Source organism: Numida meleagris, chromosome 13 (genome assembly GCF_002078875.1).
Source record: "Numida meleagris isolate 19003 breed g44 Domestic line chromosome 13, NumMel1.0, whole genome shotgun sequence".
NCBI lineage: Eukaryota > Metazoa > Chordata > Aves > Galliformes > Numididae > Numida > Numida meleagris.
Window position 1 is genome coordinate 5,153,803 of NC_034421.1, and position 12,073 is coordinate 5,165,875.

The 12,073-nt window shown below is 64.8% G+C and overlaps 1 protein-coding gene across 2 annotated transcripts; it reads right to left on the bottom strand.

Annotated features, from left to right (window-relative positions):
- SREBF1 (sterol regulatory element binding transcription factor 1) lies at positions 1,059 to 12,067 on the bottom strand. Of its 2 annotated transcripts, none has more exons than XM_021411680.1 (19): positions 11,826 to 12,067; positions 8,386 to 8,763; positions 8,130 to 8,293; positions 7,914 to 8,048; positions 7,586 to 7,804; positions 7,392 to 7,506; positions 7,102 to 7,313; positions 6,233 to 6,437; positions 5,779 to 5,963; positions 5,079 to 5,340; positions 4,833 to 4,999; positions 4,284 to 4,452; positions 4,100 to 4,208; positions 3,904 to 4,013; positions 3,631 to 3,763; positions 3,358 to 3,520; positions 2,915 to 3,100; positions 2,719 to 2,830; positions 1,059 to 2,482 (listed from the first exon to the last, which is right to left on the bottom strand). In XM_021411680.1, exons 1-19 carry the CDS (start codon positions 11,923 to 11,925, stop codon positions 2,259 to 2,261), a joined length of 3,348 nt encoding a protein of 1,115 aa, XP_021267355.1. In that variant the 5' UTR covers positions 11,926 to 12,067; the 3' UTR covers positions 1,059 to 2,258. The 2 variants fall into 2 exon arrangements, with proteins under 2 accessions (XP_021267355.1, XP_021267356.1); XM_021411681.1 differs by lacking the exon at positions 11,826 to 12,067 and adding an exon at positions 9,452 to 11,231.

Consider the following 12,073-nt stretch of genomic DNA (forward strand, 5'->3'; position numbering starts at 1 on the left):
CAACACAACGGCCTGCTGTTCGAAACACCACTTTGCTTTTTCCGTTTCGTTCTTCCATCCCTGCCATGCACAGTGTCCCCGCGACGGGGACAGCGCTGTGCCACTGCTGCGCCAGTGGCCGTGTCCCTAGTGGGGCTGGTGGGCACTCACCGGGCTCCCCCAGCCCTGATTCCTTCCTCCAGCCCTGTCCCATGGCACCTGCCTCCCCCTGCTCCGTGGGGCAGTTCTGGGCTGGGGACACATGGTCCCCAAAAGCCCCCTCTCCTGCTCTGCCTCGCCAGGACCGCCTCAGCTCTTCTGCTTGCTGGGGACAGGCTTTGCTCCCTGTGCTTGTGCTTTAAACCCTACGGCCCTGGGTGCAAACCCCATGGCCCTGGGTACAAGCTCCATGGCTCTGGGTGCAAACCCAGGGTCTCAGCCTGGTGCAGGCAGCTGCAAGCAGCCCAGAAGCAGCTCCTGATGGGCAGCACTGGTGTCTGACAGTTCAGCCCCATGGGGACAGACAGATGCTGGACAGAGGAATGCAGGAGTTGCTTCTCTCTTGCATGGCCAGGTTCGCTTGGCTTCAGCTTTGCCTCTTTTCCCAGCTGCTTCAATGGGTCTGGGGGCTGCCCAGGGTGCATTAACCCCGTGCTCCAGATGGAGGCAAAGCATCCTGCAAACCCTGTGTTCCCTGCACCCCCAGCCCTGTGCCCCACCATCACACCCTCCAGGTTTGCTGGCCAAGAAATGTCTGTTGTTTCAGCAGCTCGCCTCGGACACGGGAGAGAAAAGTCACACAAACCAGGAGAAAAGGAGAAAGAGAATAATAAAAGTAATTAATAAAAAATAATAATCCCGGTGTCCTTGGCAGCGCTGCCTGAAATCTGGCTATTTTTAGTGACATCTTGTACATATGACTGTAAAATGGTAAACCGTGTGTATTATATATTGCCTCATTATATAGTGTATATATATGTATACATATACATATATATAATATATATGAAGACTGTAAATGTTAAGACTAGTGTTCTTATTAGTATATTGCTTCACACTGAAGATTGTGTGTAACAAGCTGTTTCTAAAAGATGTTTATTTTCCTTAAGAGTAAAAAACAGGTCATTGCATTCAGAGCGTCAATAAAGATACAACGATTGTTTTGGAAGTACGCTGCGCCCTGCTCGTGGCCTGTGTTCCTCCCGCGGGCGGCCGGCCAAGTGTCCCTTTGTCCCCAAGTGCCACCTGGACCGAAGGTCTCATTGTGAGCTTGGGCTTGGGTGAGGGGACACAGCCGTGGGGTTGAGGTGTGGGGAGGTCTGGTGAATGGAGGGTGCATTTGGGGGTCCCTCTAGCAGCCCATGTCCCCATCCCTGCCACCCTTGTCCCCCCCATCCTGTGCAGCCCCCCCCCCAAGGGGAAGGCAGGACCCAGAGGTTGTGCTCTGTGCCCCCCCCTCCATGTGTCAGACCCCGTGGGCCCCAGTCCAGCACACGACAGTATAAATAATCAGCTTTAATTCACTGTACAAAACTCTGCAACTATGAAAATACCGTTTAAAAAGGCAAGGTGGGGGGGTAAGGGAGGGCGAGGCGGGGCACAGCAGGGAGCTATATACAAAGTAGGGGCACAGCAAGGGGACGGGGGCACCCACCAGTCCTCCACCCCCCCACCCCAGAGCCACCCCTTCTCCCAAAGCGCTTGGGGCTGGGGCTGCAGGGAGGGCACAGCTCCTAATGGGGGGAATGGGCAGTGCTGGGGGAGGGCAGGGGGACCCCTCTTTCCTACCACGGGCACCGTATGGTGCCATCTTAGCTGCCACCACGGGGCAAACCCTTCTGCCCTCCCCTAATGGGGACAGTGCTGAGGTGCGTCCCCCCCACCCCGTGCTGTGGGATCCACGGTGGGGCAGGGACACGCAGCAGATTGGGGTGAGGACTGCCCCAGCCCTGCGCTGGGGTTTTGCTGGGGGGCGGCGGGCACTGGGAGGAGGCACCCCCGTGCCATGCAATACTGTGACAGTGTCACTAGAGGTCCCCACGTCCCGTCACCCAACTGCACAGGGCACAGGGACAGAGCCACCCGGGTGCCCCACGCTGGGATGTACCCCCGACACCCACAGGGGATGGTGACACGGGACATCACCCTGCCGCTCCCACCCGTCACCTTAAAAACTGCACCCTGACACCATCCCATAGCGAGGGGGACACAGAGGCACGCACGTCCCCACCACCCACGTGGCACGGGGGGGACAGGTGGCACATGCCCACGTCCCCCCACTAGCCTGAGGTGACGGTGGTGCCGCTGCCCAGCTTGATGATCATCTGCTGGCAGTCGTGCAGCGTCCGCCTGTCCCCCAGCTTCTCCAGCGTGCGGGCGGCCTCAGCCAACATCCCCACGCGCTGCCCGGGGGCCGAGAGGAAGCTGGGGGGCAGGTAGCAGCAGGCCAGCAGCAGCGCTTCGGCGTGCTCCCGCGGCGTGGGGTGGCTCTCCGGCTCGCCAGCTGCAGGGGACAGAGAGAGGGGACGGGCGCTGAGTATCCCCTGCGTGCTCTGCTGGATGTGGCACTTGGGGACACGGGTGGCGATGGATTGGCAGTTGGACTTGATGATCGTAGAGGTCTTTTTCCAACCTCAGCGATCCTGTGATTCTGTTTTCCCACTCCAGAACGGATCCCCGAACAAAACTACCCCACAGCCCACAGCCATGTGGGGTGGTGTCCCTGCCCCCCTCACCCACCTGCCTTGCTGCCCTGCACCCCTCTCCTCCGCAGGCTGCGGTCCAGCAGCTGGTGGGTGCGCGTGGGGCTGGCGCGGGCCATCAGCCGGGCGGTGGCTTCGTGCAGGAACACCTGGAAAAGGAAAAATGGGATGGGGAAGGTTGGTTGGGCTGCACCTTGCACGGGATAGAGCCAGGAGGTTGGAGGGGGGCTCACCCTGCGCATGGCGGGCCGAAGGGTCTGCGCCAGGCGCCGCAGGCTGCTGAGGTCCTGCTGAAAGCCACGGAGCTCCAGGGCGGACGCCTGGTAGGTGCCGCGCAGCTGCTGGCTGGCGCTCATCTGCTGCTGCCACAGGTTGGTGCGGGTGACCAGGAGCAGGTCGCACAGTAGGAGCTGCACCGCCTGGGGGAGGGGAGGAAGGCAGGGGGGAGTGGGTGAGCAGAGGGTGGGCGGAAGGACGGGGCGCACCCCCAGGGCCCTCGCGGGCAGGCGGGCGCTGCGCGGGACCCCCGCCGGGCTGCATGGCAGGGGCATTGCACTCCCAGTCTGACACATGCAATGCAACTACAATGCACCCCCGCGAGGGCCGGGGACACCTCCTGCGAGGGCCGGGCGCTCCCCCCGGGCTGGGCTGCGTGTTGCCCCCTCCCCGGCCTCACCTTGTCGATGGTGCACTTGGGGGGGCTGCAGAGCTCCAGGCTCTCCCGCAGGCAGCTGCTGGCCTTCTCGCAGTGGTTCAGGCTGGCCTGGCTGCCGTCCTGCTTGCTCAGCATGGCCCGGACCGCCTTGAAGGAGTGCAGTGCGGCACGGGGAAGGGGCTTCCTGCACGAGGACAGAGGGTGCCCATCAGCACAGGTTGCACAAAGCCACCCCAAAAAAGAACAGACATGAAGAGCTGCCACCCACCCGGCCCCACTGCCCCCAGCACTCACTCAGAGCTCTGCAGCACCCGGGGCATGGCTTCCACCAGCGGGTAGAGCCGCTCGGCCCCCTCCTCATCACCCTTCAGCCAGTGAATGACGGTGCCGATGAGGGATGCCCACCACTTGGACACAGGGTCGGTGCCTGGGGGGCGGAAGGGACAGAAGCACAGATCTATAGGGGTTGGTTGGGAGGGACTTCTAGAAACCATCCAACCTAACGGGATGGATCCCTGGAGCGGGTTCTGTCAGGGAAGCTCTCGCAGTGTGGGATGTTGGCCTCACCTGTCATGGCTGCCAGGCCGGAGCTGATGGAGGGCACGGGGCCGGGCATGCTGCTGGCGTGGGAGCAGCCATTGAGCAGCTGAAGGTACTCCAAGGCATCCGAAAAGCGCCTTTTGGCACAAGGGACATGAGCGGGGCCGGCCCCACCACAAGCAGAGGAAAGGGGCAGCCCCCATTACCCCCCTCCCACACTCACCCCTCTCCCTGGGCAGCAGGACGGCCGGGTTCAGGCACGGCCACGCAGTACAGCGCTTTCTCCAGGAGGTGCTCACGGAAGAGCTGGGTCACCTGCGCCAACGGGTCCACTGCGGCACAGAGCGTCTGTCAGCCCCCACCCCACCATCAGCCACAAAATAGGGCACTGGGGCTCTGGGGGGTACCTGGGTCACCGGCGGAGCTGTAGATGGTTTCCCTCGGGATGCCCTTGACGGCCCAGTCCCCGTCCACGAAGAAGCGGTGACCCAATGGGTGGCAGAGCCACTGCATGGCGGGGGGCACGGCCCCACCGTGGGACAGGGCCACGCGGCGGGCACTGCAGAGGAAGGGGCGCTGTGGGGAGAGCGGGGGTCAGTGGGGCCTGGGGAGCTTGGGGGGACATGCAGCATTGGGCTGCAGGGATGGGGCTCAGGACGCTGTCCCCATGGAGAGTGGGATGTTGGGCCCTCAAGTCCTGGTGTGGAAATGGGGATGTGGTGCCAAGGAGGGGACAGACAGCGTTGGGTTCTGTGGATGGGGTAGGGGACATCGACCCCATGGGGGACTGAGGGGGGCAGGATGTAGGGCCGGTAGAGGGAGGATAAGGCACCAAGGTGGGAGCAAGAGGCCGTGATATTGAGCCCCAAGGTGGGCACAGAGGATGTGGCACCAGGTCCTGAAAACAGGACACCAGGAAGGGGACAGAGGGGAGACCAAGGCGGGGACAGACTCACAGCCAGGAAGTGGAAGCAGCGGTGCAGGCTGGCCTTGACGCGCAGCGCGGCCGCCACGTAGATCTCAGCCAGTGCAGCCACTGAGACGGCATCACCGGCACACTCGGCCAAGTTGACAGCACTGAGCGCCAGGTTGATGGCCAGCAGGTGCCCCCCGGCCTGCTTCCCTGCGGGGACACGGGGCAGCACAGGCGTCAGCGGTGTCCCCTGCTCATCCCCATGGATGCTGCGGGGCGTGGGACCTACCAGCGAGGTGCAGCTGGTGCAGGCGGTGGTAGGCCATGGCCGCATTGCGGGCGCTCTGCCGGACGTGGGCACGGGGCGGGGGGTCTGGGCGCAGCCCCCCGGCACGAGCAGCCAGCCAGCGGCCCACCCACAGGCGCTGGAGCAGGTGGCGGAGCAGGCTCCACAGCAGGCTGCAGGCCAGGTCCCCGTGGGAGGCGGGCAGCGGGCGGCCCAGGGCCCCCAGCGCCGTACGCAGGTGCTGAGCCCCCTGCGCGAAGTCCCCCTGGAACCACAGAGAATCATCAATGGGAGAAGCCATGGGGGAAGGGGAGGGGGAGGGGGCGTGGTCATGCACGGGTGCGGTCAATGGGAGGGGCGTGGCTATTGGTGGGGGGTGTGGTCTGTGGGCGTGGCCAGGGTGTGTGTGGCCAATGAGAGGGCAGTGTGATGTTAGGAGGCGTGGCCAATGGGAGGGGCGGGGCTGGGTGTAGAGGTGTTGGGGAAAGTGAATGGGGTCAGGGAGAAGGGGCGTGGTCTATTCGGGGGGCGTGGCCTGTGGGCGGGGGCGTGGCCGGGTGGGTGGGGCTACAATTGTTTGGGGTTAATCTGAGACTGGGTAGGCTCAGGTTGGCAAAGCTAGCCTAAGTGGAAGGGGGGGGCAGTCTGGGAAAAGGTTGGGGGCTCAGAGTGGGCAGAGTACAGAGCAGCGGGTGGTGCTTACCCGGTCGAGGTCGAGGTCTGCCTGCCGGCGGTGCCGCCAAAAGAGGACAGAGGATTCGGAGTGCGGAGGGGTGACGGGCTCCCCGTAGACGAAGAGCCGCACCACCGCTCCCAGCACCAGCGCCACGTTCAGCCCCCAGAACACCAGCGTGGGCCACAGCCACTGCGACCATCCCCACGGCTCCTCTGTGTGCGGGGATGGGGGGTCAGCACCGCCCCAACATCCTCCATCCCAATGGCCTTCACCCCTCGCCCACCTCAGCAGCCCCACCTTGATGGGCTCCATCCCAGCTGCCTCGTCCCAGATAGCCCATGACCCCCACCCAATGGCTTTTACGCCTCCACCCCACACCTTCCCCAATAGCTTCTATCTTTGAGATTAGAGGTTCTCCTGCAACCTGTTCCAACCCCAACGGTCTCCACCCCAACAGCCTCCACCCCATGCCAGCACTTACCCACAGTGCCAGACTCAGCCATGATGCTTCTTCCAGGACCAGCAGTACCCAGGCTCCCGGATGGTGCTGGGGCACTGGAGCCACGGAGCAGGGAGGCCAGGGGGTTAAAGGAGAGGCAGAGGAAGACGAAGGCACAGAGGGCCATGCGGGAGCGGTCCAGCATGCCCTGGCTGCCAGGTGAGGGTGGTGGGTGCTCCTGCTTCACCTGTGGGGGGAAAGCTGCCATGAGCCATGGGCACGGAGCACAGGGCATGGACATGCGGTCACAGACATGGGTACAGGTATTAACATGGACATGGAGCACAGTGATGAAGCACAAGCATGAGATGCGGGGCATGGAGTACAGAGTATGAGTATGGGTTCCAGGACACAGACAGAATGTGGGGTGTAAGGCATGGATATAGGGCACAATGCATGGTATTCAGGACATGGATATGGGCGTGGGTATTAATGTGGACATGGGACATGGTGGTAGGGCAGTGCAAGTACAGACAGAGGTATGGGACCGAGGGCATGGGTATGGGACAGAGCACGGACAGGACATGGAGTATACAGGGCATGGGGTACAGGACAAGGTATAGCACACAGACACAGGGACAGGGCATGGGGATGGACAGGGGCATTGGGTTACAAGTATGAACAGGAGATGAGCATGGGATATGGTGATGAGGCACAGGCATGGAGTGCGGGCCATGGAGTACAGGGTACAAGTGTGGGGTAGGTAGCAAGGACATCGCATCACTGACGTTCCCCGCATCCCTCCCTTCGGTCCCAAATTGGGTGAGGAGCAACCTAAGGGATTTTCTTCTCCCATGCCTGGCTATTGGACCCTGGGGTGCTGTGGGACTCCCCCCAGCACACCCCCGCACCTTGCCGTGGTTGCAGAGGGGGCTGTCAGGCTCGGAGTCACTGCTGCTGTTGCTGCTGCCCCCACTAAGCGAGAGGGGGCTGCCACGAGATGGAGAGCCCACATCCGAGGGCGGTGGGGTCAGCATCTCCATCACCTCCGCCTTCGCCACCTCCATGGGTGCCTCCGCCTTGGGACCAGCACCACAGGAGGCCACCAGGTCCTTGAGGGACTCTGTGGGGAGCGGGACAGGGTTTAGAGGGGGGGGGACCACCCCAAAATCTGCCCTTACTGTTTCAGCATGGCACTCACTGCTCTTCTGCACGGCCATCTTCAGGCTGAGGTTCTCCTGCTTCAGCTTCTGGTTGCTCTGCTGCAGGAAGCGGATGTACTCGATGGCCTTCCTCAGGATCGCCGACTTGTTGAGCTGCAAGGGGCGAAGGACGGCTCAGCCCCACGCACAGCCCCTTCCCTGCGTGCCACCCCATTCCCAGCACAGCCCCCACCTTGGCCTCGGTGCCCACCACCAGGTCCTTCAGCTCCACGATCTTGTCGTTGATGGATGAGCGGTAGCGCTTCTCGATGGCGTTGTGCGCCGTCCGCTTCTCCCCTTTGCTCTGCAGCAGCGCTGCCTTCCCGCTGGGTGCCAGCCGGTTGATGGGCAGCTTCTCGGCGTCCACCACCAGCGGCACCGTGGCCAAGATGGCACCCCCGCTCACCAGCGCCTGCGGGACGGAGGTGGCATGGGAAGGGGTCACCAAGCGTCTCCACCCCAACCCACGGTCACGGCATAAAGCCCATTTGTATGGGGGTGAGCACAGCTCGGTCACCTACCGGCACCTGCAGTGGGGCCGCGGTGCTGCTGGTGGCCAAGGAGCTGATGGTGGAGGTCTTGGCACTGCCCGCATCTGTCTTGACAGCTGTCAGCAGCAGGGAGTCCGCCTTGATGAAGTGGGGCTGCAGCAGCACCTGGAGGGCCAAGGGGAGGTTCATAGGGCTGCGGTGCAACTAAACGGCCCCTGTAACCACCCCCCCCTGCCCTGGGCTTACCGGCACCTGCTGGATCTGGGGTGACACGGGCTGGGTGGTGGCAGCGGGGCCGGGTGCCAGGAGCTGCTGCGGTGCCACGCTCTGCACGGGGCCAGGCAGTGCCACGGGCTGGGCCGGCTGCGGGGTGGGCAGGGGGCTCTGCGCGGCCCCCCCAGGCTGCACAGCTGAGTGTGAAGCAGAGGGCGGCGTTACAGGACCCCCAAACCAACCCCCCAGCCCACAGCTCACGCAGCCCCAGTCCACCCCAAATCCTCACCGGGGAAACCGTGCTGGCTCTGGAAGCCCACCATGGGCTGGGGGCTGAACTGCCCAGGGGACGGGGGGACGAAGCTGGGGGCCAGCATCACGCCGGGCTGGGGCTGGCTGCTGGACACGGCCACTGGCTCCTCCTTCACCCCCGGTGCTGCTGGGGGGCCAGGGGCTGGCAGGAGTGGGGCGGGGGATGGTGGGGTGAAGGTTGACAGCACAGGGGGGGCTGGAAACACATTGCTGGTGGGGAGCGGCTTGCTGGGCCCCGGGTAAGTAGTGGGAGCCGGAGGGAGCCCCGGGGACACGGTGCTGTCAGGGGCAGTGAACGGCGTATCGAATAGCCCCGAAAAGTCATTGTCCGGTGTGCTGATCAGCTGCAGCATGTCTGAAAATAAAAAAAAAACAGATCCCCCCCGGACTGGTCAGTAGCAGCCCCAAAACTCACGGAGTGGCCTCGAAGCCATGGGGGTCCCTAGCCCCACACTGCTCACCCCTGCCTGGAGATGCGGGAGCCCAGAGAAGCGCCGTGCCCTGCTCCTCGGGGGTTGCCAACCCCAGGGGCAGTGGGGCTGATCTCAGCCTGCTCTGGGGGGCAAGGTGGGGACAGATCGCATTGCGCCAGCCCATTTGTTAGAAACTAGACACCAAAACCTCGACAACCCAAAAAAAGCCCCCCTGTATCGGGGGCTGAGGAGCTCGGGTGGGGACAGGGAAGTGACGCATCCAGGGTGCACCAAAATCCCCCAGCCCCAGTGCCATGTGCTGCCCTGCGCACCCCCAGGAGGGCAGCAGGGCATGAAGGGTTAACCAGCACCGAGCCTGGGGGTCTGCCCTGCACACCGCGCTGAGGACATCCCCAGTGACACCCCCCAACACATCGGGGTGTCCTGAGAAACCCCCATAGAGTGACCCCCCAGATGGGCAGCATCCCCAGCTGAACGCACCGCGGTACCCGGAGATGCCGCCACCAAAGTGACCCAGGGGTGCCCCCAGACCCTCAGATGCACACCCCAAATCACACCCCAAAGTGACCCCCACACAGCGGGGGGGAGCACGACGAGGAGTACGAGTACCTTCCAGCGCTCAGCCCGTGCCCCCAGCGGGGTGGGCACAGGGAGATCCCCCCAGGACGGCGGCTCAGCCGTGTGCCGAAAGCACCGGGATATTTTCAAACCATTTCTCTCTCCTCCTCCCCGTGCGCCCTCCCCACTGCCGCCCGCGCCAGGCCTGGAGCGGGGCCGGCCATGGGGTGATGCGACTCCGCCAATCGCTGCCCGCGCGCCCGCCGGCCGCCCCCGGGCAGCCCCAAGGTGAGCGCAGTGGGTCACTAGCGGGCACCCGGCCGCGGGTTACTCCAGGTCAGGCGGCATTAACTCCTTCAGCGCGTGTTCTGACGGCCCACAGAGATGCCAGCACCCCTGTGTGCGTGGAGGGGGGCCCAGCTTGGGACACCCCCGGTGTCAGGGCACGGGGCACCCACTGGGTATTTGTATCCCACGGAACAGCTCCAGTCCTGGGGCTCCGCCCCCACCCATTGCTCTGGGGGACCCCACGAGGCAGAGCGCCTGCATCAATGGGGATCTATACTGCGGTGTCAATGGGACCCAATCATGCCACCAGTGTGAGCACGGGGACAAGGGGGTACCCAGGGACAATGGCAAACCCACGGTGGGTCAGGGCACTGTGGGGTACGGATGGCTGCGGTGCAAAATCCCTTTGGTTTCGCACCTGCCCAGCTCCGTGCATGGCCTCACAGGGCACCCTGAGCCCCTTACACCCCACACATGGGGCATAAAGGCCTGGGGATGGGGACATGCAGAGACACGGGGGTCGTGCTCAGTGTGGAAGGGCATATACAAGTGCCCATCAGCAAAAGCCCTCCTGTAAATAGCAGCAGCGCAGCCAGCCCCTCTCCATATGGGGTAGATGGTGCCAGGGAAACAACTCCAGTGGGACACCCTCATCCCACTGCCCCTCCCTCTGCTCCCTACATCTTATGGTCGAAGACCAGGGGCCACCGTGGTCCCTGCCCTCTGGTGACCCAGGGCACAGGCTCAGCCCTGGTTTGTGTCCAAGGAGGGCAGAGGGGACGCCAGCGTGGCTCCGGGGCACAGCACCCCGCAGGCAAAGTCCTCCCGTGCACCGGGTACAGCAGGATGCACCGCTTCCCCCCGCAGCGTGCCAACGAGTTAAAGTTCACCCCACGGTGCGGTTCGGTTCAACTCCAGCCCCAGCTGCCGGAGGGGAGGGGGCTCCCAGCACTGACCCCACGAAGCGCCCATGAGCCCTGCGGGATGCTCGGGGGCTCTGCCAGCCCCGTCCCCGCCCCGCTGCGTGCTCCACCGGCTCTGCCGGTCTGCGCTGCGGTGCCTCAGGGCCCCGACGCGCACCGAGCCCAGGTGGAACGGCACCACGTGCTGCCTGGTGCAGGCTGGCGGCGTGCCCGGTACTGGGATGGGCTGGGAGCTGCGGAGAGGGTCCTGCTGGTGGCATGATTGGGTCCTACTGGCACCAGAAAGAGGGTCCCACTGGCACCAGGGAGCGGGTCCCCCTTGGTGGCATGATTGGATCCCATTGGCACTGGGGATCGGGTCTGCCTTGGAGACATAATTGGGTCCCACTGGCATCGGAAAAAGAGTCCCCTTTGGTGGCACGATGGGGTCCCACTGGCATCGGCAAGAGGGTCCCACTGACACCGGGGAGCGGGTCCCTATTGGTGGCACGGTTGTGTCCAGTTGGCACCGTCCCCATCCCGCAGAGACCCCCAAGAAGCAGCCATGGCTCCGAGCGGCCCCGGGAGCCCCACGGCGGCGGGGAGCTATGGGGCAGGTGGGTACCGCGGGTTCCGGAGCCGGGGATGCCCCGCGGAGCCCCGCGCCCTGTGCCGCCCCACCCCCACCCCCGCCCCCGCCCCAGCGGCGCGGGGGAAGCCAGGAGGAACGACCGAGAGTAACCCCGGCGGTGACGTCACGGTGGGGAGGGGCTGGCGGCGACACAGGCTGAGAGCTGGGGGATGGGGGGAGCGTCCCGGGACCGAGCCCGACGGCACCCGGCGTGCGACCCCCACCCCATGCATGTAGCACCCCAGAAGCCCATCACCTCCCCGGCACAGTGCCGAGCGCTGAGCTCGCCCGACTGAGCCACAGTTTTACCGAGCGTGCACCGAGCGCAGGCCCCCCCCGGACCGGTTCTGCACCGCGTACGCTCCGTCCGGCCGTGCCCTGCTGCCCCGGTTCATTGCACCGACCGCGCACGGGTGGCTCGCTAACTGCACCCGGCCCCGCTTACACCGCCCCGACCGCCGGGATCGCGCCGAGCCCGCACCCCCCCGAGCACGCACGATTTCCCCGAGCACGCACCGACCCCGCTGCCCCGGCCCCGTTCCCGTTTCCCTTCCCCGCCCCGTCCCGCTCCCGGTCCCGGTCCCGGTCCCGGTCCCGCCCGCACCGTCGATGTCGCTGAGCAGCGCCGTGTCGATGTCGCTCGCCGAGCGGAACTCCAGGGCCAGCCCGTCCAGGGCGGCATCGTCGAAGCCGAGAGCGCTCATCGCGGCGGCTTGCACGGGGAGCGGAGCCTTTAGAACCGGGGGGGCCGCCCGACCGGGGCCGGTCGCTGCATGATCCGGCGGAGGGACGGGGATGCGCGGCCGCACCGTGCCCCAACCTGCTGCCGGGCGGGGGGAGCCCTGAGAGCGG

Excerpts from the sequence above, each read along its gene's own strand:
- SREBF1 (XM_021411680.1), bottom strand. The coding sequence starts at position 11,925 with ATGAGCGCTCTCGGCTTCGACGATGCCGCCCTGGACGGGCTGGCCCTG. Across the intron at positions 5,000-5,078 it reads GCACCAGCTGCACCTCGCTG|GGAAGCAGGCCGGGGGGCAC; the intron begins GTAGGTCCCACG and ends GTGTCCCCGCAG. Across the intron at positions 3,521-3,630 it reads CGGGTGCTGCAGAGCTCTGA|GAAGCCCCTTCCCCGTGCCG; the intron begins GTGAGTGCTGGG and ends GTCCTCGTGCAG.